Raw genomic sequence first — 25,727 nt, forward strand, 5'->3', positions numbered from 1 at the left:
TATTAGTCTATATAATTTGATTATTGAATCATTAATTAGACGATAAAACATGTTAATGCAAAAAAATACTTTTATTGTTAGCGCTACTTCGACTATTTTCTTGTCAGATGATAACTTTGACCTTCATTATCTCATGCTCTTCCTCCTCCTCCTCCGATCGTGTCTCTCTCCCTCTTTTATTACTATATAGTTAATCATAGTTTTTCTTAAAAAGAAAAATCATTTTAAGACCTTATTCAATAGATCAGAGCACCCTCGTCCCTATAATTATTATTCAATACATTTCGCTTTGATAAAACATATTGTGAGAGAAAGATACTGACAATGATCCAAAGAAAATAGATTTTGACGAGACGAGAATAATTATTACAAGTAGTTAACTAAGTCAAAGAGTTTAAAAAATGCATATACGAATAGACGAAGTAATAGATGGTAAAAATATTAGTGATGGCACGAAAGACATTAACGAAAATCTTTTTAAGTCCAATTCATAAAAGACTCGTCTATAACAACATCTCTAGAGTACCACATACATCACCTCTATCACAACTTCTATTTGAACTTATGTATATATATTCCAAATGACAGTTTCGTTTCAACATCATGGACAAGGAGAGTATGTTCGAAATGGTCGATATCGATAATTTTAATTATTATCCGTATTTTAGTTGATAAGTGTAAGTTTAGGTCTATTAAGGTTATATATATCGAAAACACAATTAAATCTTGTTTTCTTGTGAGTTATGACGCTCGTAGAATGCTTAAACGAGCTTATTCGATAATGTTTGTTAATGTCAATAAATTTATTACACGATGATTCATACGAGTTTAAACTACTACTAAAAGAAAAATAAAATGAACAAATATATCTCCTCTAATTTTATTTTTCTTCAAATATTTTTTTAACTACCTATTTTCTTATCCCTTACTTTTATTCTCCTTTTTATGTAATTTTTGTATAAATTATCACACGTGATGATTCATACGAGTTAACTATCTCGTCTCTCTCAAATATTTTCAGTAGTGAAATAAATAAGAGGTCAAAATAGAGGTTGATAGAGTTCATAAATAAAATGATATTTTGTATAAAGTTTACGAATCAAATAAATATTAACTCCTTTTATCAATATAACAAGAGTTAACGATTATGTAATTAAAATCCATTGAAGACTGACTTTTCAACTCGAATGTTATGATAAAAGTTGACTTTAAGAGTATACAGCATAAGATATGGTTTAGGGTTAAAAAATATACATATAGTAAACACATACTTTCAAGTTTATTTTTGACGAAATTTTATTTTTGCTCGATTTGAATCTAATTTTATACGTAGTATATTTTATTTACGCTTTAACCAAACCTAACAATTATATCCATTGTCCCTTTTCATTTTATGATTTCTTTGTTTTGTAGATTTTAATTCCCCCCCCCCTATAATTCTTTTATAAATTTGAAACTTTCAAGATGTCAAACATATTTTTACGTCGAGAAGATTAATTTGGGAAATATGGTGGGTGATCATGATGAAGTTTTGGTAACTTTCAATGATGGAAAATTTTTGAGATAGTTAAATTCGAATAGTTAAATTCGAATGGTTAAAGATATTAAGAGTTTAAGTTTAAATTTGTGATTTTGACGAACTATTAAATTTAGTGAGCTATTAAGAAATAAGACTGATCTAAATGGGATAAATTTAAAAGAATATGTTGGAAGAGTCGTCCTAGTATTTATAATACTCGATCTAAATTAATTAATTAATAAATCAAATACCGATAATTATACAAAATAATATATATCTAATTTGAATATCAAATATATTTGAACTAATTAAATTAATCCGATCCAAAACTGAAGTAGTAGGACAAGTCTAGGTTGAGTTGTAACCCACGTCGTATAATAAATAGGAAATGTGAATTTTGGGCATATCCGCAAAAACACCGCGAGGCCGAGTGGGAGTGCGATGTATGAAGAAACAAGTGAATCTCACAGAACCCTAACTAAACCCATTTCTGGCCTCAGATGTATAATTTCCCCAAATTTCCACTGGCATATTTTCGCCAGTTTTCATCACTACCCAAACTCCCAAACTTCACCAAAATCCCTTCAAAGTATCGACCCCAAGCCATTAAAGATGCCCAACAAGCTCTCACTGATTACCTCCACTACACCCGCTACCTTTCGTCTACGCCGAGCACATTGCCAAAAACTCTCTGTTCCCTCTCTTCTCTCATCTCAGACATTGATTTCTCCCCTCAATTTTCAACAAAAACGTCCTCAGATTCCTCAGTTCCATCCCATTAATGAGTACGAGTTTTTCTTTGAAGCATAGGCATTGATTGAAGTTAGTGGGTTTTTGCCTTCGAAAAAATTCTTTTTCTCTGAAGATGAAACGGTTCTCGATGCTGCCTGTGCGCTTTCTGGATTTGGGTTTCCTTGGAACAAACTGGGTAAGATTTATAAAGAGGAAGCTTTGATTTTAGGGTGAGTTCTAAGGACTTGAAAGCTAGGCTTTGTAGGATTAAGGAATGTGGGTTTAGTAATTTTTCAGTGATTGGTATTTGCTTAGCTTTCCTTATGTGTTGCGTGAGGTTGGTGAATTGGGTGATGAAATTGCTGCTTTGTTGAATGATTTGAAAAGGGTTTTGTAGATTTTGATTTGGAGAGCCATGTTGAAGTAAATGCAGATTCTTGGTATGAAATTTGTAAGAAAATGAGGTTGTTTTATGATCTGGGTTGTGAGAAAGGGAAACTAGGGAACCTGATGGGTAGAAATAAGAGCCTTTTTCTTCGGCATCCGGAAGATGTTCTGTTTCGGAAAATAGAGTATTTTGTCGGTTTTCGGTTAGGAAGGAAGATGTCGGTTTGTTGATTCTTCAAAGCCCCCAGATTTTGGATTTCGATTTGGAAACCCCAGTGATTTCGGTTATGGGAATATGAAACATTTTGGATTGAGTGCTGAGAAAAGGGATACCATTGCTAAAGAATACCCTTATGTATTGGGGAGGAATAAAATGGCAAATTTACCTAATGTGATGAGAGCTTTGAATCTACATGAGTGGTTTTTTGATAGGATTAAGGACGGAAATCACGGTTGCTTGCTGATTGCACCCTCGGTGATCTTGACGAAGACTTTGATAAGGATTTCGAAGATCGTTTCGAGAGAATCCAGTTTTCAAGAACCCCTATCCATACAATGGAGAAGTTGGTTTTCTTGCATAGGATTGGGTTTGGAGAAAATTCTTTGACATGAAGGTTTTAGTTCATGTTCATGGCACTAGCACGAGTTGCAAGAAAGATTTGACAGTCTTATCGGCTTGGGGATTACATTCTCGAAACTTTGTAAGATGGTACAAATGACACCGAAAGTTCTAAACCAGAGTCCCGAAACTATAGAGCGGAAGGTGAATTTCCTTCTCTATGAAATGGGTGTTCTTTGGACTACCTTGATACATTCCCAGCATTTCTATGTTTCCACTTAGAGAAGCGGATTAAGCCTAGGTACAGATGCCACAAGTGGCTTATGGATAATGGTTTGTGCACTCGAAACTACTCCATTGCAAGCATAGTTGCGACTGGTGAAAAGAGTTTTGTTGCTCGTCTTTCTCGTATTCATCCCGATGCTCCAAAATACTGGTTAGAGAGTTTCTCCTACCAGGAACCTGGTGATAGTAGCTAAGACCAGTAAAGTTGCTTAGATTTGGTTTTCTCAAATATGATTTTTGGACTGACATCCATTCTTCAAGTGAGATAGATGTCTTTCTTCTCAGTTAGCATCTTGCAACTATTAAGATGGTATATAGCTACATTGTTTCGACTCTTCATTTTTTGATCGATATCCGTCTCATGTTCAGACTCGAGTCTGTGTAACATAGCAAGGCTGTTATATTTATGGTTGAGCTCTTCGAGGAATTACTATGTATCTCGACATGGTTGAGTTTCTGGATCAATTTGACTCGGGTTTTTCTTACAAGAATTATATGTTCACAGGTTTCTTTGAAAGAAAGTAGATATTGGGGTTTTTCTTATAGTGCATGCAGGGACAAATTAGTAATTTTATATTGCTATCGAATCTTAATTCGGAATTTAGATTTTAGAATTTGGATATATAGGTATGTTATCCTCGTTTGAAAATACGTGTATGATAAAAATATATGATATTATTGCTTTTGACATTATTTTAAGCATAACAGCAAAGTAAATTCAGTGAACATTTTTGTAGCGAACATTTTTAAATAATGAAATAAAAATTTAAATATTTTTATTAACGTGTTACATTAGTAAATGTCACGTCAGTAAATTTAGAGTGACTAGGACCTAAACTTTCTATGTACAAAGAAAAAAATGTAAAAATTGATAATATAAGTAATTATAATAATATTTTAAAATTAATTATTAAAATAAAATAAATCGGAAATAGAAGGGATAACTAGCGTAGTTTACTCTTTTCTATATTTAAAATAATAACAATTTAAAAAATCTATCAAAGGAAAAGAAATAATTATGAGGATATGACGCTTGTATTTTGTTCACCCAACTTTTAAAACTTACAATAAAAACATTAGAATTTTAGTTTGTTTTCAGTAAGGTCTCTGTCGTTTACTCTCATTATTTTTTTGCTAACGTGGCTGTAACACCTCAACCCGTATCCGAACCGGATACGAATCCGAAGTGCCACAATAACTAGTCAAAACACATACTTTTATAAAATAAACCATAGCAAATTTAAAACTTTATTCTATAAAGAAATTCTTTTACATAACATGTTAAACCTTAACAGACTCCATCAGAGCGTACATATTTAATGACTTAGTTACATGCCAACATACTAAATTATATGACAAGACATACTTTAAAAATATTTATGATATGAACTTTGCGCAGAGATATGCTGCTTTACGGATCCGAAGCTTGATCTTCTGACTTATCCACGCCTATGTGTAAGACACTTACACGTTAAGTCATAGACTTAGTGAGACATGTAAATACATAAAGTAAACTAACAAATGCATGAACATCTTATGTAATACACATTATACTTATATATATATTGAACTCATCACTAACATGTTTATTCTTACTTATTTCCTTGTCATTAATTCAATTCCATCATATGAGCATATATTGAACATGAACGTATAATATAATTTCAAAACACAACAATACATGAATAATTACTATGATCATATCATACATAACCATATAACATCTCATCTCACCATTACACATATGCACTTGTTACCATTATTATCATATGATCCTAACTTATCACTTATACATATCACATATCACATATACCATTTCACGAGAAATACACGTATCATTATATCAAATTATGTTTTCTTTTCAAAGCCCATGCACACTATTGAGAACTTAAGGTATGTGAGTACATAGAGGTTGTGCACAATGTTGTCACCACAGCTCGTATAAATCTCACTAGGGACGCGTAGAATTTATCCCGTAGGACCACTATGTCCCGAAGGACCACTGTGTCCCGAGGACCATTATGCCCCGAAGGACCGCGTAGACCCTCGACTCTTGGCATGCCAACTATACCTATAGCTCTCATAACACATGACATGGGCATTACCTTTTATATCTTTTCACATATTCACATAGGCACATAGTTCACTTTCACATAGCATATTTCCATGTAATTCACATTCACTTATCACATAGTTTTTCACTTTTACTTATATGCCTTTTCACATAGCTCATAGTCCTGATTCTTATCTCATAACACATGTGTTGAGTTAATCGATCGATGGAGTTGGCCAAGAGGGGGGTGAATTGGCAAATAAAAATTTCGGTGGAAGCTTTGTAGAAAATTGAAAAGATTTGCACAGCGATTTAGAGTGGTTCGACTTTCTCAACCAAAGTCTACGTCCACTACCTTAGCTATCCACACTAAGGATTTTCCACAAATTCACTATTTTGTCTTTCTTTTGAGGACAAAGAGTAACCTTACAAATCCCTCAATAATTATACCCCAAATTCTTGAGAACACTCTCTCCCAAAGAGAATAATACAAATTTTGCAAACTTACAAGAAAATCCTCACAAGGCAAGATGTTTGCACAATTCTATAACAAAGAAAGAACACTCAAGAATAATACAATTGAGCACAATAAGTGTTCTTGAAAGAAAAAATGAATATTGAATGAAATAGGCTTGAAAATGCTCAAACTTGAGGTTTAATGCTTTCTCTTTGATTATATCTTGATTCTAGTTGATTGTTGTTTATTGTTATTGATCAATGGCTTCTAAGCTTGTTTAAATACACCTTTAAATGATTCTGAATGTTGGGGATGCTTAGTGGAGTCAATAGAGCCGTTTAAGTGTGAAAATAATTAATTAAAGCAATTGAGAGCGTCAGTGCATCGATGCATACCCATGGTGCATCAGTGTAAAATTCAAATATTTTGACCGTTGGACCCTTAGTGCATCGGTGCACTAAGAGTGCATTGATGCATCAAGTGCATTCGATGTTTCAAAATAGCCAGAGTGCATCGATTGGTGCATCGGTGCGTGGATTGGTGCATCGATGCATCACTTTGAAAATTTGACTTTTAGGCTTGATTTTGGTTCAAAATACTGTGAAAAATGTTTCAAAAATATATTAAGTATAAAACACAATTTTACACATTTAGTAAGGTTTGAAATTGATCTTGAAAGACTTGGAGTAATATTTTGATATTCGATTAATTAAATCGAATATACTTAGAAAATCATTTGTAAAATCTTAAAATTCATTTAAACATAATTTGTTACATCGAAACACAAAAATGTTTTCAACAACATGTTTTCATACAATCCCTTCATTCAATTATCACATACATAACATATCATATGGCATTCTAATAGAAACACATATAAGTCATATTACTTTCACATATATTTTATCCTATATCTTATGATCATATGACCTATTATCATAAATACATGCATTTACATAGTTCACGTATAAAGATGCATTCAACAATTAGACATATGCATTTACTCATACACAATACATCTAGCACCATATCACTACATGTTTATGCTTTAGTACTCATATCACATAATATCGGAATTATACTCATCGCAAGTCTTAATTCCTTAACATAACATACACTTAATAGCATGTACTCACCTGGTCACAATGAACACTATCAAGTTCTTGTTTTTTCTTGCGAATCTTACTCTGACGACCTATCCGAACTTTGCTTTCGATCGATGTCTACACGATCATGTATTTATACTATCAGTATCCAATTGATATACTATAATATATCACTTCTTAGACTGAAAGAAATATTTATTCCATTTCCCATTGAAGTGTATCGGTACATTCTATAGTGTATCGATGTATCCCTTAACATGTGCATCGATGCACTACCCATGCATCGATACACAAAATCACCTTCGATGTTTTAATCTTAAGGGGGTGCATCGATGCACTCCTTATGCATCGATGCACTAATTGCATTCGATGTTTATTTATTTGAGAGTGCATCGATACACATTGAAGATGCATCGATGCACACAACCCAAAAATTCCATTTTAAGCATGAAATTAACTCTCTTTTCATCTCAACTCTTCATCTTTCACCCCCTTTAATAATCCTAACTTTCATACACACACTTAAACTCATTTCTACTCAATAATCACTTCTTTAAACTCAACATCCTATACTTTATATGGCATTCAAGAATCACACTCAAATTCCAACATGTTCTAATTCCAATTCTAACACCTTATACTTCTTAATTCCACTAATGACAAGTCAAATTTGGTCTTGAAATCTAATTAATATCTTTTTATCAAAATTTAACTTATTCCCTTCTTTTCTTTAATTCCATCTAACTCTCTTATCCTTGAATTTTAAGGTAATTTAAGCTTTCCTTAAGCTTAAGTATAATCTAAAGAACAAAACCCAACTTAAATTTCAACTAATAATCAACTAATAAGAAATCTCACATTTGCCTTAGACATTCACGTATGAATAAAAAAGGAGGAGAAGAGAACTCTGGAAGCTTAAATTTGCTTCCCACCTTTCCACGTGGGTTAATATATAACCATAACATAATTTAATTATTTTCTTACAAATGACCATCTTATCCCTCTATTTCTCCTTCCTTGCAATTCAATCCTGCTCAAAAATTACAATTAAATCCCTGAACTTTTTACCTGTTTCGAAATTGAGCACCAAGTTTCCAAAATTTATATTTTAGTCATTGACCCGATTGTTGGGATGTTACAGTGGCACCTAACCTCGTCACCTCCTTTAACCCTCTTCTTTTTCCTCTTATTCTCATTATTCTCCTTCTTCTTCTTAATCAACGGTGGACAAATGAGGGACGACGGTGAGGAGGCACGAACGATTGAATTTTGATCGGAATGTTATGAGGACTCGGGCGTTAAGATTTTCCGATGAGATTTGGGGCCCTCACCACGATGAACGGAGGTGAGTCTCGATGAATGGCTAGCGGGGTTTTGGTCGGAATGTGATGGTTCTCCTACAAGTGCTAGTGTTAATGATCACCGACGATGGACGACGGAGATCAAGGATTGGTGTTTGAACGGCCTTCTCGTAATTTGGGATGAACGATGGACGATGAGTATGAATCAAGGATTGGGGTGTGGCCGAGAGGCGACGTCGGTGATGATGATTATGGCGGTGTGAGCCACAACTGACCGGAGGTGGGGTAACCAGAGGTGTGAGAGAAGAAGAAGAAATGGGTTAATAGGGGGTTGACGGGGATTAGGTTCCACGTTAGCAAAAATTAACAGAATGTAACGTCATGGACCTTACTAAAAACGAACTAAAAGTTTGATGATTGTATTGTAAGTTTCAAATATTAAGTGACCAAAATGCAAGCGTCCTAAAAATTTGTGGACTATTTATATACTTTACCCTAATTCTAACGAGAAATCTAAGGCATTTTTTTTTATAAACTCTGTTTTATTTTACTTAAATCTCTTATTCATAATCTCCAGTCAAGCAAGCAGTTGGAGCAGCTCAAAAGCGGGTCTAGAGGAGGAAAAGAGACAACTAATGAAGGCGGACGAGAACGGCGGCGAGATTGATAAAACCCGCATTGCCACCCACTGGTATTGGGCCATAGCAAGCGTAACCCAGTTCGGATTTGCAGTATCTTCGTATCGAAAAGGTTATTCCGGCGACCACCGCTTGATGCCCGTCAAAGCCTTCGGCGTCGCTTCTCTGTTCCTCGGCGCCTCCGCCACTGCATCCATCGCTTTCCTCAAAGCCTCCGGCATTCACAAAGTAATAATCTATGCGATGTCCACTGTCCTCAAATTTTCACTCTCAACCTTCATTATTGTACTTCAATTTTCGTTTGCGTTTTGCGATTTCATTTTTTGAACAGGTCGAAGATCTGATGGATTTGGGTGCGAGTATCAGAAGTGGACTTGGAATTCGTCCGAGGGCTGGGGATAAGTAAGTCCTTGTTTGCCATTCCTTCATGAAGAGCTCTCTGAGTTTCACTTTTCTTTTCATTTAGTGCCTTGAATTTACCTAGATTACAATTTTTTTCCTTACCAGTTTAAACTCTCAATGTTTATCATAAATAATAATAATCAAACAAGTAACTTTACAGTATCGGTCTCTGTTGTTCATTCTCGATAAGCAAATTGTTAAGAGACAAATGTAATCCAAGCTGAACTTAGAATTGCAATTATAACCCTAACAGGTTGCTTGGGAATCATATGTAATAATGCAATTTGGCCCCCTGTTAAACTGTCTAAAACAGGATGGACGGAGGGGTGCTGGAGTGGGATCATACTTTCGAAACTTCCAAATTCTTATATAATCTAGATATTTTCTTTGAATTTTTATTAATTATTTAATATTACAATCCCTGAAAATTTATAATTCCACACACTCTAAATTTCTAATATAAATTCCTAAATTTTTATATTCTAATATTAAATCCTATGTTTGTCCGCAAGTCTCTGGTAACATTCGGAATATCCTTTTAGAAAAGAAACATACCTCTGGCCGGTATGTTAGAAATATGAATGATATTAGTTGAATTTGGAAGTAAATGTCGATTATGAATGCATGAATGAGATGAATATACTCAACATTTTTCTAGATTGATGACATTGCTTATTGTTATTTGTTCTTCATAATAACTTTATAATCCTAGGTTGAGACTCCGGAACATTGAATTATTTGATTCGAGTCCCACCGTTTGTAATCTATATGTTAGTTCTCGTCATACGTTATTCTTGTTTAACTGTTATCTTATGTGGGTTTGTTCTAATTTATTATGGTCTAGATATGGATATATTTCAGTTATCAATTTAATTAATGCTTTATAATATAACTCATCAAGAGATTTCAGTGGTTAAGAAAAATGTTATTTTATCTAAAAGTCTTAAGTTTAAACAGCTACATCTGTAAAGTGAGTATACATTATCAATTATTAAGAAAAATTCTGAACAAATATTATCTCGTAATCACGCCGTCCATTAAAAAATTATGCTTTGTAATGATTAATTATGTTGATACCGTGATGGTTATTCAAATATGTATTTTTAACAGTTATAGTCATAATCATACTTCGAACTTCAAAAAAATTCAAAGATAACTCTCAACCATTCGGCATTTAATACTCATACCCCTGACATCTATAGTGTTCAAACCTAAGACCTCAAGAAATAACAATTCTTTTATCATCGAGATCACTTGATTTGTGCTAAAGCCACTGTGTTTGAATCAGGGCGGATGAAACATAGGGAGAAGATATTAAATTGCCATTAAGATTGACACTGGATCAAGAATAAGCCATAAAAAGAAACCTGTAACAAGTATCATAGTATTGAAACTCTAAAAAGAAGATACTAGAATCAGTTCTTTGAAGACAGCAACATTGTACAGAAGCTACAACCTCCAAGCCCACCAATTATCATTGTATGCAGGTTTGATCCAATTCTATATAATAAATACTTTAAAGTTTTGATCCAATTATATCATAAACAGTCTAATATAGCACAGTCTGGCCAATACAAATCGGGTCTTGAATAAGATTAATACTTTTACTAATTCGAACGAATCTATAACATGCTGAAGCTGCTACTTGTTATGTTTCCAGTGCAATGCATGCAGAAACAGCATCACTTGATAAACTAGCCTTTGTAAATGGTGATGTCTATGCCATATATGGTGCAGTCCCTGCCACCATAGCAAGAATACAAATACACAACGACAAACATACACAATTATCGAAACTTATTGATGTCTAATACACATACAGATACACGACGACGAATAGATAAATATCTCGAATATTGATGTCTAATATAACATCAATCATTAACATATTGAAACTTATATAAATATAAATATCTTAAAAACTATGGCACAATCGATATACAGAAAAACGAATGGTTAGGTCTACATCAAGTCACATAATTAGGATCAGTTTCATTAGTCCCTATAAATAAAAGTATAAAAAGGTTAGTTACTTTCCTTCAACATGTCACTGACTTAACCTATCATTAAAAAAACAAATAATACTAACAACATGCTCTATTGCAGACCAAAAACTCGAGCCATGCTCCGAAAAGATTTCAGCAGAATACATAATTTGATAAAAAAAATGAATAATATGAAAAAAGTAACTTGAAAGATTCCAGTGGAATTCAATCAGTTGCAAACATCATAAAATACTCTAGAATCAAGTCCAATCAACTTGGAACCAAACAAGCAAATGTTGCGGGGATTTGCACCCGACTAAATGGATAGGGATAGGGATAGGGAACCTCTAGTTCCTGTCTAGATTCTTTTCTAACAACTCTCTAATATAACAATACATGGAGCCTGTGACTTGGTGTTCATATGTCTGGTGATGGTGCATGCATGTGAAGATGCAGGCCGAATCCCATGGACGAGCAGTCTTGATGAGAGCTTCAATATCATATATAAACAGATTTAACATCATTGGCACCGAAGCTTGCAGCACACACCGGACACTTGCGGTGACGCCTTCCGGTGATTTTCTGTACACAAGGGTTGCAGAAGAGGTGGTAGCATTTTGTAATAACAACCTGGAGCATGGACACAAAATCTATAAGCATATTTGGAAATAGATAGGAAATTTGGAATGGAAATGAACAAGCTATAAGCTATGTTAAAACTCGAGCTAGGTGCCAAACATGGAGAATCATACCCCACATCCATGCCTGGATGTGTCAGAAAGGGTACTTAATGAAGAGTCAAATGTAGTTAAATGACACAGAAGCATCCTATACAATTGTCAGCAAAGAAAGAATCACACATTTACGGTTTACCTCTTTCGGTCTGTCCAAACAGATACTGCACTTCAGTATTTCTCTATACTCTCTATGTTCTTGTTGAAGCCTTTCGATCATTGAGTTTCCTTCTGTCTTTGCTCGAAGATGTACTAACTTTCTTCTTGCCACTTCCAATTCTTCCTCAATTCTTTTCTTGTTAAACCTATTACACAAATGAGAAGTAAAAAAACAGACATGAACTCACCCTATGCATTAAAACAAAATGGAAACATAAAAGACTAAAATATTCTATTACCTTTCTCCCTCTATTTCAATCTGCAATTCCACTAACGCCGCTCTACTTTTCTCAATCTTCAATTGTGAGTCCTCCAGTGAATCCCTTGCTTGATGAGATGATCTTCTAACATCTGACAATTGCTTTTGTGTATTTTCCAACAACACTGACTTCTGAAACCTTTCTTCTCCAAGTTTCTGAACCTGGTCTGAGCAGAACCTCAGCTGCAAGAGGAATTGCTCAGGGCTTGAATGCCTTTAGAAGTTTATTTCATACAACATAACTCATTCATAATCATACCTGATCCTCAATTCTTGCAGCTTTCATATTATAAAAATCAAGGGATGCACTGGCTTGCTGAATCTCCTTCTCCATGGCATGTTTCTCCAATAGTAGTGTGTCTTGAAGCTGTTTTGCCCTCAAACCTTCCAAAAAAAGCTGTAAAAGAACACTAAAACAAAATTAAGTTCTAGGGGAGCAAGTGTATAAATCTATACAGACGACCATGGATGCTCTTCAAGTACAAGTTAAATGTCAAGAAATAGAATAAAGAACATAGATCCCAAAGTCCTTCACAAGAATAGGTTAACAAAACCACAGATATTAACCTCTCCCAGTTTCATGATGAGAAAATTCATTGATCTTTAAATTAAATGTCAAGTTTTAATATCACCCTTCTAGCAAATTTCAGTATTAGACTGATAACATCCTTGGCCCTGTTATATTTGGAGGGTTAGGCTATTAAAAAATCTCAATAGAATTCTACATAAATGCATGAGCAGATTACTGGCCAAGGAAATGTCTATGAATCTTCATATCAACAACAAACAGACAAATGAAAGACCAAGCACCAAACAAAACTTCCCAGTTCTATCTCCTTATATGCTTAAGGGAAATGATGCTTCTTCTAATTGTCAGTTTTCTGTGTCGATTTGCAAGTGAAAATTTCTATTCCATGATCAAACATCATTTGATTTGTTATGTAAGCATCCGTGATCATATGCAGAACTGTTCACTTCAGAGTATGAACTTTTTTTTTTTGATAGGAATAACAGGCCTCATTAAAAACCACCTCCTTGATTAACGGAGCCTGAGAATCAGCTCCTTAATCTGCAGAGGGAGGAAGAGTGCCTTAAAAATTTTATTACTCATACGAACTTACATAATGTTAAACAAAAACTCCAAACTGAAAAACACAACAAACTTAACCACTCAAGTAACAACCAAAAACATAAAAACTCAAACAATAAAACCCACTGATAATGCTTAACAATCAACCAATTCCCATCTTTGCTAAACTATCAGCCTCCCCATTACACGCCCTTGGAATCCATCTAACTGAGTGCACCCTATCCGAGATGAGTGATGAAATCTCCTTAACTAAAGGTAAGATAAAAACAGGGGCCAAAGTTGGGGTCAATATCCATTCCACAGCCGACTTACAGTCACTTTCCACAATCAACCTTCCAACAGTAACCCAACAAGAAGACATATAGATTTCAATTCCTCTCTTAATAGCCTTTAACTCAACAACCGGAGGGGGACTTTGACCTATATTTTCTGAAAAAGTCAAAAGAGAGTTGTTGTTCCAGTCTCTCAAAATACCTCTTATACCTCCATTTGTGCCATCAAGTCTAACAACTCCATCAACATTCATCTTCAAAAAATCAACAGGGGGTGGGAACCAGCGAATCACCTGAACATTCTTAGGATTAAGAGCCTGAATACCGTCTGCAAGAGATGGATCACCAATCAGCACATCCTCCTGAATAGGAAACATAGGGTACTTGGCTAGAAACCATTTAGATAACCTGAATCTAGCAATAAAAAACAGAGACATCCTATCAAGGGGAGCACCTTCGGCCACCATTGCATTCCTAGCTTTCCAACTTATTCCATAGTTCCCAAACTACAACACATGAAATAAATAAATGTTGCACTAATTCCACTTGTTCCTTACAAAACGGACAAAGAATTTCATCCCCTGGCTGCATTCCTCTTTTCACCAATTCTTCTCTCACTGTCACTTTCTGATGAGCTAGCTGCCACAGGAAAGCTTCAACACGAGGAGATAATCCCTGCCACACCCCTTTTAACCACATATCAGAACCCCCCGAAACCTTCCCGAGTGCATTTCTACAAGATTTTACTGAAAACATTCCATCCCCACTTGCAGACCAAGAAAGAAAGTCTTCTACTGATTCTGTCAGTTTAAAGTCATTCATTTTTGTCATCAATTCCAGCCACTGCTCCAATTCCCAGTCACACAAATTCCTTCTGGTTTCGACGTTCCACACCCAATCATTCGAATCAAAACAGCCAAACTCAGCAACCTTACCCCATCTGTTTGTAGACAGCACATACATTCTAGGGAAAATATTTTTTAAAGGAAACTCGTCAGCCCATGTATCTGTCCAAAATGAAATAGACTTTCCATTCCCCACTTTCAACTTAGAGTGTGATCTGATACATTCACCCTCAGAGTCGTTCTTCAAGAAATTGTTAGCAATACCTCTCAAAATCCAAGAAGATTTGGGCGTAAACACCTTGCTAATAGACATGGAATTACAACTAACCTTGTGTCTGCAACATAACACACTTTTCCACAAAGTATTCTTTTCATTAGCAAACTTTCACACCCATTTTCCCAAAAGAGCCCGATTAGAATGATTCACATCAAGAACACCGAGACCACCAGAATTCAGAGGCTTGCAAACTGATTTCCAATTAACCCAGTGTATCCTCTTTTTTTCCTCATTACCCCCCATAAAAATCTGGCCATTAATGAATTGAGCTTCTTACCAATAATGCAAGGCATTCTAAAAAGTGATAAGAAGAATATTGGTAAGGAAGTTAGCACCGACTTTAATAAAACTGTCCTGCCAGCCAAAGAGAGACAAGAAGCTTTCTAGCCGGCAAGTTTGGAGCTAAAATTCTTGAAAACTGGATCCCATAGAGCTTCTGAGTTTTTCTTAGCACCGAGAGGAAGTCCCAAGTAATCTGTTGGAAAGGAACCCACTGAACAGGCCACTGCTAATGCCCACTCTGTTAAAACTTCCTCTTCCACATTAATACCAAACAGCTTGCTCTTAGCTAGATTTAGATGCAACCCTGTCATAATACTAAAAATCCTCAACACTCTCTTGACATTTTTAATCTGGGAGAGAGAAGCTTGACAGAAAATGAACAAGTAATCAACAAATTGGAGATGTGACAACCGAACAGAGTTTTCAGATTTCCCAATAACAAAGCCTTGAAACAGACCCCTGTCTACTGCTTTAGTTATCATCAAATGAAGCAGCTCACCTACAATGTTAAACAGTAACGGAGATAAACTGCACCCTTGCCTAAGTCCTTTGGCCATAGGAAACTCTTCCGAGGGAGACCCATTTACAAGAACCGAGATTGAAGCTGTTGATATACACTGAGATATCCACGACAACCATCTCTTGCCAAAACCCATCTCTGACATTACTCTGATTAAAATTGGCCATTTCACAGAATCATAAGCTCTACGAAAATCTACTTTGAAGACAACCCCTTGTAACCCTTGTTTTCTCCAGTAATCAATCCCTTCATTTGCTATAAAAACACAATCTAACAGCTGTCTCCCCGGTATAAAAGCAAACTGAGATTGACTAATAATATCACCAACACAACAACTCAGTCTCTTCGATAAAACTTTAGAGATGATTTTGTATAAACTGCCTACAAGGCTGATTGGTCTAAACTCCTCTACACTGTCCGGATTTAGCTTCTTCGGAATAAGTGTGATAAAAGCATGATTTACACCATGCTCCCATTTCCTTCCAAAATAGAAATCTTCAAAAAATTTCAACACGTGTTCCTTTAAACTTGGCCAGCATTTTTTAAAGAAACCCATTGTGAAACCATCCGGGTCCTGGAGCTTTAGAGCTGTCTGATGAAGCTATAGCCTGCCAAATTTCCTGTTCTAAGAATTGCTCTTCAAGTTTGTTAGACTGTTCCCCTGACAGCTTAGCAAATTCCAGAAGTAAGTCCTCCACTTCCATTGTTGAATTGGAGTTGTAGACTGCCTTAAAAAATTCAAAAATATGTAACTTTAACTGTTGAGGATCTGAAACCACATTCCCATTTATCTTCAAGCTTAAAATTTCATTTCTTTAGCTTCTGTTTAGTGCAGACAGATGGAAAAAACCTTGTGTTTCTATCCCCGTCTTTAATCCATCTAGTCCTTGACTTCTGAAACCAAATGCTTTCTTCGATTCTATACAGCCTCCAGAGATTAGTTCTACACTGCCTTAACTGATCCCACTCCTGCTTCGAGAGAATTCCACCTTGAGCTTTACAATCCAGTTCATTAATATACCTTTCTAAACCAAAAATCGATTAAGTTTGATTGCTGTAAGAAGTTTCCAAATAAATCAATAGAATGCCAGTTTTGGGACTTGCCCAACTTCTCATCCGGATTGAGATACACGTTAAAATCTCCCCCGATACACACTAACAAATTTTGGGCAGACAAACTCCAACAGTTCCCTGAAAAAATCTTCATTTTCTGCTTCAATTGATGGACCATAAACATTTATAATCACACACTCTTCACTTGAATTTCTGAACTTCCCAAAGACTGCTATGAATCTGCCATTTAAGAGGTTGTTTGAGACTACAAAATCATTTTCATTCCACATAATCATTAATCCACCTGCAGATCCCACTGTTGGAACAACAATACCTCCTTTAAGAAAACTCCCCCCTATCATTCTTCTTAAAGCCAAAGAAACACTTTCTAGTTTTGTTTCTTGAATTAGAAGAAAGTCCGGCTTATTCCTCTTCACCAAATTAGCTACAGCTCTTGATTTTTTCTTTTTTCCAAAACCCCTTACATTCCATGAAATTATGTTGACATTTATCATAACGAGAAATTCAACACCAAAACCTTTAAGCTAGTCAACAAAAGAACACTAATCCCCTGAATTCCCCCGTTCCATACTTTTGGCCAATCCCTCCTCAAAATTTATAATTTTGTCTAGAAAAGCCTTCTTCCCCTCTTTAAAAGATATCCCCAGTATTTTGCTGACTTCCCATGTAGCCAAAGCCTCCTCCAAAAACAACGAGAATGTTGAAAAATAAACAGTAGGGAAACTAACCACATCCAAAGCTTCTCTGATCAAAAGCCTTCTCCTACTTCTACTCACTCTCCCTGGCATAGAACCAGGTATATATCCAGTGGAGAACTCTTCTACATTCCCTGAATGTTGAGCAATACCCACTTCTGAAATCTGAGGAACACCAAATTCCTCATTAATGGAATTGGCCCCTTCCACTAAGGAATTTAGATATGATTGTCTGCTCAAACTAGGGATTAGAATATTCCTATTTTGAACAATCAACTCCCTTATTTTAAGTCCCTCATCTTTTCTGCTCGGATTATGCCACACCTTTCTTACCCTAGATCTTCTATATACTCTAGATACAAATCCTCTTTTCCACCTTCCTACTGGGACGTTCCTACCACACAAACTTCCAGACAAGAGGTCCAGAGGACTCCAACTCCTTAAACCATTTGTGACAGACTCCTGATTGGCTCCCAACACCTGAATTCCAACCTTTTGAACTGGTACGAGTTCCCTTTCCACCTCTGTTTCCTCTATACTTCTAACTTCTTTGTCCAGTTCAACTTCTTCCTCTATCCCTTCAGAATTATTATTTTTAGAAAGCCCTCTACAATGTGACTGAATTCTGACATTTGATTCTCCAGTATTCCTTTTTAAAATAGAGTCAAGCTTAGCAAGAACCAAAATCTGCAAGTTTGATTTCTCCAAATCAGTTTGCTGAAGATCACTTGGAATGTCCACCCGAGGATCTATCTGTTTACCATAGCCCAATTCTATTAAGTTAACAGCTGGCCCAGTTGGAGAGAGTCTTGTATTAATTGGGGTGGGCTCACTAAAGTCGTCTGACTATGCTTTTTCACTACTATAACATATATTATTCCTCAACCCGAGGCCCAGATATTCCCCTCTTAAATTCAAATTTTCCTCTGGTAGTTCTAACACCCTTTCTCCACTGGGTTGACCTTCATCTACCTTCCCCATTAAATGTTGATCCTCACAACCACCAGCCGCAACATTACATACATCCCCTTCCAACCACGTGTCGACTCTACCTCTAGTATCCTCAGCTAATATGTCTGACCTACCAACCCCTCCTGAGTACCGATCATCTCCCTCCTCTGATGCTACAAATTCACTGTACGCTCCACCGCCGTCCACCGCTGAATTCACTGCTGAAAAACCATTATGTTTCAAATAAACCGAGCCCACATTAATTTTAACCAAATAAGATCTCCCATACGATCCAAGTGTAATTGTTTCCGGTATATCAAAAGGACTGGCCACTCTCAACAATGCCCTTGCAACCGCCATATCCTCTCTTCTAGCCGTCGAATCTTGAATGCAAATCAGCTTCCCCCACCTTGAAACAAGTTTTTCCAGAAACAGGACATTCCAACATAATAACGGAACTCCAACTAATTCAACCGAGCAAAATGACATCGGTAAGCCTTCCTCATTCAGAAGCATATCAAGCCATTCAAACCAAAATGATAATATCTCCAATCTCGACCACGCCTCCTTTAATTCCTCCACTGAAGCAAAGGTTAAAATGCAAGTGTTTCTTGCGTAACCCCATTTGGCTAACTTGACTTTGATCCCATCACTCGCCAGACCCTTCATCACTAGCTCCAAATCAAAGTGTGTTTTAATGATCCCTGTCAATGATCTTTTCACCCAATCCGATTCATCCGAGGGAATGTGCATCTCCCACAAGTTCCTCAGCCCCGATTTCTTCCTAAGAATCCCCATCCTATTTTCTTTGCTCACCTAATCTTCCCTCAACCCAGCATTGGAGACTAATGCATCCTTATATGATCTTTCATCTCTCAATCGATTAAAGGACTCATGATCAACTTTTCTTCTCCAATATCCTCCCTTATACAACGTATCTTCTTCCCTTATGAAATTTCTGCTGTCCACTTGGCGAGGTCTCTGCTTCTTATACTTAGCTACCCCAACATATATTTTCTTTCCATCAATCCAAATACCATTGACATTTTCCACCGCCTTCTTCAATCCTTCCTCCTTTGCAAACTGAACGAAAGCAAACGTATGATTACTATAGTTCGGTTTGCTAGAACTACTTGAGATGAAAACTCGCAGTACACGACCCTGTTGTTGAAAAATTTCCTTCACTGTTTTCCAAGAGACTCTTTTGCTCAGATTATCCACAAACATCGTCCAATCCTCGCCGGAGGACTGAAAACCTAAGATACTCTCTCTCTCTCCAGTTTTCTCTCTGACACTCTCTCTCATCTTTGAATTTTTAGAGTATGAACTTAATATTTGAAAAGGCATTAAAATCAATTATAACTAGACAAATAAATTATCAAGAGACATAAAATCGATTAAACTTCTAACGGGATCTCCAAATATAATATACCAAATAATTAATTACCTTGATGTTATAGTCATCTCGTTCTGTAATTTGCTGCAATAGCTGCTGGTTTTGTGTTTGCATGTCATCATATGCCTGTCCAATTGACTGAGGGAAAACCAAACTAACAGCCTTATGAAAAAAATCAAGATAGTACCGAAGGCAGAAACAAGATTAAATGACAAAAAAACTAACCTCTATTTCAGATAAGTAAGCCTCATTTTCTTCATTTTTTAATTTTAAGGCATCAGAAAGCCTAGCTTTTGCCCTGAAATAACAATATCATTAGAACTTTTCACTAGCTTCTCTCATAAACACATTGTTTGATAATGAAGGTAGCAACAACACAAGCACCAAGTGTCACAAGCACCAAGTGTCCGACTCCCAGTAAACATACATTCTGGTTAAGGAGAATTTCAACAGAACACTTTATGTGGAATTGTCTAGACACAAAAAAAAAACATTTGCCTAATGCCAGATATAACATTCGCTGATTTGCAGGAAAGATTTTAGATTACATCTGCCTCCAAAAGAAAAGGTAATGTTAAAAAAAGAAATTTGAATTGGTGACATCAAATAGTGGCATTAATAGGGTCTGATAGTATAATATAAATAAAAAGAAAAACGGGGTAAACTTTAACCTCTTAGAAGCCTCCAGTTTGTGTCGCAATTCAGCAATTTCAGCTTCTGCAGTGGCCAACCTTTGCTGGGACATTGCTTCGGCTTCATTAGCTGTCTTAACACGCAATTCCAAATTATGCTCATCGAGGCAAGATTTCAAACTTTGAACATGAGCCCGTGCCTTGTATTCTGAATCTCTCTCTTCCAAAATATCTCTGCAATGACGGAAAAGAGAAGTTAGAATCTGGAGCTAAGCATCAAGAAGAACAATATCAAGGGTAGCAAGATCAGAACTTCAATTATAGCACAATATAACCAGAGGTAGCACATCATAACCAATAATAACATAAGATATGCTGACATTCTCCTGTCCCTTTGCTGCTAAAAATTTCCAGTTAAGAACAAAATTACATTAAAGAAACAAAGCCTAGTCCAGCTCCAAGCAGCACTGAAGAGAGGAATTCTGTGATAGGTTTCTCAAAGATAGCAGAAGTTACAAAAGAATGCACCTTGTATTAGATTATCTGACCTTGAATCAGTAAACTCACGTCTATACATCTCCAATATCAATTTCATCTCCACATCACTGTCCTTCAAATCCTGGACCTGTAATAAATGAAAACAAAAACAATATCTAATCAATTGATTTTCCTTCTCACAGAGGGGGAAAATCTTGGAGACTGAAAGGGGTGAATTAACCAATCATACCATGGCTTGCAACTTACGAATATCAGCAACTTGTTCAGCAGATCTGACAGATAAATTCTCACATTCTTTAGCCTGTTCATAAATAATTATTTAAGAATTCTTAACAAATCATTCTAGCAAAATGAAAAAAGTATCTTTAAGGCCTTTAAGCAATAGTGGGAATAACCAGACAACTTGCAGAAGTACAAACCTTCCTATCAAGAATGTTGGAAAGAGATTGAACATCAGCCCGGAGAGAATGAATATCCGCAGCAGCCTCTTTGTACTTGCCTAATTGGCTCTGCATTGAACTCATTGCCTCGGGAAATGAAGAAAGCAAGCTTTGAAAGTCTGCAATTATTTCCTTCCTTCCTGAAATTTGAATGTATTTTAAACTGATTTTCAGCAAATGAACAGTGATAAGATGAAAACAACATTTATGTTCCTAAACATACCTGGTTCTCTAGATGCCTCTTCCAACTTAGCTTCTATCCTCTTTCTTTCATCAATTTGCCTCTCTATCTCTGCCCCAAGATAAGAAGCTCGAGAATTAGAAACTGCCAAAGATCTCTGAAGAACATCAGCTATATCATTCTTTATATTCAACTCCTTTTCTCTCCAAGCCAGGTTATCTTTCTCAACCTAAAAGTTTTAAGAGGGAAGTTAAAGTTAGCATTGGAATTTGAAGTCCTCCACAAAATTACAGAAAAAGGCATAAATGAAACTACCGACCAGTAACAACCTGAAGTTTCTCAAATAAACCTTGATAATGGGAGACTTCTGACTTTGACTTTTCTAGTTGATCTTTCACCAAAAGGAATGCTGGGGAAGAAGAAATACACTTTACACTCTTCAACGTGTTCTGTCAATCAGAACCCCCATTCAAAAAATACGACTTAAGTAGAATGGCAAGTTGGAAAATGAAAAATAAAATAATGACTTAAAAAAGCAGACCTGCAAATTCGATAACTGCAGCAATATTTTTATTCTTTCTTCATGAAGACTTTTTAGCTCTGTCAGTCGAGAAGATGCTTGTTCCTGTGCATCTCAAATAGATCATTGCATCAACTTTCAGATTTAGAAATTTCACAAGATAACTCGAAGGGAAAAAAAGATTTACCGACAGTTCTTTAAGGGCAGATTCCATCTCATGCAGATCTCTATGCTTATCTTTGACTTTATCACCACAAACGTGCTTACTGCCTAGTTTTAAGACAGGAAAAAATGCCCCATTTGTTGCATCTCTTTCTGCTTTAAGAGCTGACAATTTGCAGTTACTTTCCTGCAATTCTGCAACTGCACCCTCCAATTCACCTTCAAAAAAGGAAAAAGTAGCAAACAGAGCCGGTCAAACTTGCAGATACCTTAATGACATTTCCTAGCTTGTTAATTAACTGGCATTTGAATTGAACCACAGCGAAAGGGTTAGCACCCATTGATTAGCCTATCCACAGTATTGGAGGGAGATAGCAGTTTCTCTAAGGTGAAAGAATTGTGTGGATTACATGAATTTGCATGCATAAGTACTGATTTTAGTTTGCTACCACATGCGTGCAAGATTATGGTATCATAGAGGAATTAAAAACATATATGAATGCGAAAACTGCTTAGGTGGTAACTTATAAATGTGACATCTAGGCAACTGATAATGTAGTAACCACTTCATCATCAGGGCAAAACAACTTGTCTGATCACATATACAAATTACCTTTCAGCCGTTTAAGCACAGCTTTATTTTTTGCATCGGCATCTCTATGGCTCTGCAGTTGTCTCGACAATGATTTGTGTTTCAAATGAATATCAGAAATTGCAGTTCTCAAATTTTTAACTTCTGATTCCAGCTCTTCCATCTGCCTGCATGAGCCTAGCATAAATAGACATGCATACAGTTAACTGAGCAATAACTACCGTAAAAAGTAAAAGAAAGGGGGGGGAGTTTATGTTGTACATACCATCATTCTGAAGCTCTTTCCGAGCTGCAGCATATAACCCATCCTTTAGGCACCATAAGTCATCAATGGAAACTAATATATTGTGTAAAATGTTCCTAGTCTTTTCAGAAGCAGTATGTTCTCCATCTTCTTTAATTTGCTCGGGGCAATTATTAGAAGAGGAGCTTTCAGTTGCACCCGTCTCCATAAGTCGGCTAAGAAAAGCATCCTCAGTCAAACATGGAGGCACGTCTACATAGAAATGAAAAAGCCTCTTCTTAGCAAGCAAACTTGAAAAATAATTAGAAGCCAAAGACAGTCAATGGAAGAACCATATAAAACTACTAGAGATCAAAACTCCCAAATTTAGCTCAACCTTAGAAGTTATAACAAGACAGAAAGTATTGACCTTGGAATTATGGTAACAGTTCATTAAAAGAGGCCACAACAATAATAGATAAATAAACAAATAAATACCAAAGCATGACAAACGGTTCTCACCTTTTGCAACTTGTGTACTTCCAACATCCTGCCCACTAGACTTTCTTGTGTGGGTGGAACTTGATTCCAAGTCAGTAATCAGCTATTGGAAAAGAAATAATGTCAATTTCCCATCAAGCAGTTTAAACAAAACAAAACCTAGAAGGTATAAAATATGATTCTAATCTTTCCTTAATCAGCAGAAAATGCATAAAATTGTCTAACAATTCAACAGGGACTTACTGCATTCCAAGATTTATTCACCACTTTCAATATAGAATCGTATGGATTTTGTTTCTCTTTCAGCTGAATGAACTTGTTCTCAAGAGTAGAATACTCGACCTTCTGAGCCTCTAGCTTTTGTACAAGCTTTTGATTCTGAAATTGTAAAACTGCAGTATCAAGCTGCATCATACCCCCAAAAAACAAAATGGATGGAAGCATTAGGAGAACGTTCAAAAAACAGAACTATAAAAAAGAAAGAATTTCGTTTGGCAACCAACTCATAAACAGATGAATTATTTTCCCCAAAAAAATCGTAATACAGCATTCAACATCCCAGAATATAAGTATAAAATGCAAAATGACATCACTATTCAAAAGCACAAATATACACGGGCACAAGTAAAAAAAAACTTATATAATATGACTATTTCCGGCAAACAATAATGTGCCCCATAACTAACAATGCTAACGTCCTAGAGGAAGTTATTTCATCAACATAAAAATATATTATACATACATACATACATATATATATACGGTCTAACTTCAATGTTTCAACAGAAAAAACAATTTACCCATACCCAATCAAAATCTTCTTCCAGAAAACATAATATCTTCCACATTCAAGTCCGGGTATATCAAAGGACTTCGAAAAAGGTAAAGCATACAACTAAAGTGAGGTAAAAGAGATCGACGGGAAGAGGGGGGAGGGGGTATGTAGCAATAGCAGCAAACAACAAACCTGCAAAATCCATAATCAAATTAAATAATAAAAAAAACCTAAGAATCAAACCAATCATTAAGCTCCAACCCTTATACCAACATACATCAATTTGATTCCATAAAAGAATATGCAAGTAGAAAAAATATAATAAAAATGGCAATTCCAATTTTGATACATAAGAGAGACCAAAGTCAGGAATTAAGTGATTTTTATTTAATTTTTTCAATTTGAAATTTAAGAAATAACAAGCAACAGCACAAGTATAAATATTCCACCAAATACTTAAAATCGGAAACCCAAAAAAAAAAGGAGCAACGAAGACCTTACCTTCTTCTCCTCAGAAATTGGCGATAATGGTTGCTTCTTTGAGGCAACAGCAGTGGGTGATTTGGAGCTAAAGTCACGCCGTTTTCGGTCAGCTTCACCAGTACTCCCCATTGAACGAACCCTCAAAACTCACAAACCCTACAAACCCACCCAATCCAACATTTCTTCACATCAAAATCCAAGCAAAAACACCCACCCCAACGATCATAATCGGCACCTGATAAAAAAGAGAGAATAAATGGCCTTTTAACAAAACCCTATACCAATCAAATCCGTTCGAAAACCCTAATTCCTCAATTTGAAAGATCTAAAACCAATTAGTTTTATATAAACTGTAATCGGAAACAACGAGATTACTTTGTTTCTGAATAAAATAATAATAATAACAAGAGTTGTCGTTGCACTTCCTTTCTTTCTCCCCTTACTTTTCTCCCTCTCAAAACACAGCAAGAAAACTGAGAGAGGCTGGAGGGGTATTCAATAAACAAGTCTGAAATTACGTTAATGTTAGAAGGGTAGTATCGAAAAAATGGAATCCTTTTTGTTCATTGATTTTATAAATTATCGGTTCAAGTAGTATCTATGATTCAATTTTCGGTGAAATATACAAATGGTCATTAATTATATTGGAGTGATTTTTTTGTCAGTTAAATTTTAAAAATTATTAAATTTCTCGGATAGTTATAAAATGATTATTAAATTTTGTCAAATTATTATAAATGTT

General features: G+C 35.7%; 2 protein-coding genes and 1 pseudogene across 2 annotated transcripts; 2 read left to right on the plus strand and 1 right to left on the minus strand.

Annotated features, from left to right (window-relative positions):
• The first annotated feature begins 1,969 nt into the window (after positions 1 to 1,969).
• Positions 1,970 to 3,877, plus strand: LOC120188616 (annotated as a pseudogene).
• A 5,119-nt stretch (positions 3,878 to 8,996) lies between these two features.
• Positions 8,997 to 9,603, plus strand: LOC120188650. The gene is made up of 2 exons (XM_039192061.1): positions 8,997 to 9,265; positions 9,369 to 9,603. The coding sequence occupies exons 1-2, from the start codon at positions 9,035 to 9,037 to the stop codon at positions 9,441 to 9,443; spliced, it is 306 nt and encodes a 101-aa protein (XP_039047992.1). The 5' UTR covers positions 8,997 to 9,034; the 3' UTR covers positions 9,444 to 9,603.
• A 2,307-nt stretch (positions 9,604 to 11,910) lies between these two features.
• On the minus strand, positions 11,911 to 25,422 carry LOC120189100 (E3 ubiquitin-protein ligase BRE1-like 1). Its single transcript, XM_039192437.1, has 19 exons — positions 25,004 to 25,422; positions 23,971 to 24,132; positions 23,749 to 23,830; positions 23,269 to 23,499; positions 23,025 to 23,180; positions 22,437 to 22,630; positions 22,271 to 22,354; positions 22,059 to 22,178; positions 21,772 to 21,958; positions 21,528 to 21,688; positions 21,338 to 21,409; positions 21,159 to 21,235; positions 20,650 to 20,844; positions 20,204 to 20,276; positions 20,030 to 20,116; positions 12,836 to 12,973; positions 12,557 to 12,759; positions 12,298 to 12,463; positions 11,911 to 12,054 (listed from the first exon to the last, which is right to left on the minus strand). The coding sequence occupies exons 1-19, from the start codon at positions 25,112 to 25,114 to the stop codon at positions 11,923 to 11,925; spliced, it is 2,631 nt and encodes an 876-aa protein (XP_039048368.1). The 5' UTR covers positions 25,115 to 25,422; the 3' UTR covers positions 11,911 to 11,922.
• Positions 25,423 to 25,727: the final 305 nt, after the last annotated feature.

Source organism: Hibiscus syriacus, unplaced genomic scaffold (assembly GCF_006381635.1).
Source record: "Hibiscus syriacus cultivar Baekdansim isolate YM2019G1 unplaced genomic scaffold, ASM638163v2 tig00116951_pilon, whole genome shotgun sequence".
Lineage (NCBI taxonomy): Eukaryota > Viridiplantae > Streptophyta > Magnoliopsida > Malvales > Malvaceae > Hibiscus > Hibiscus syriacus.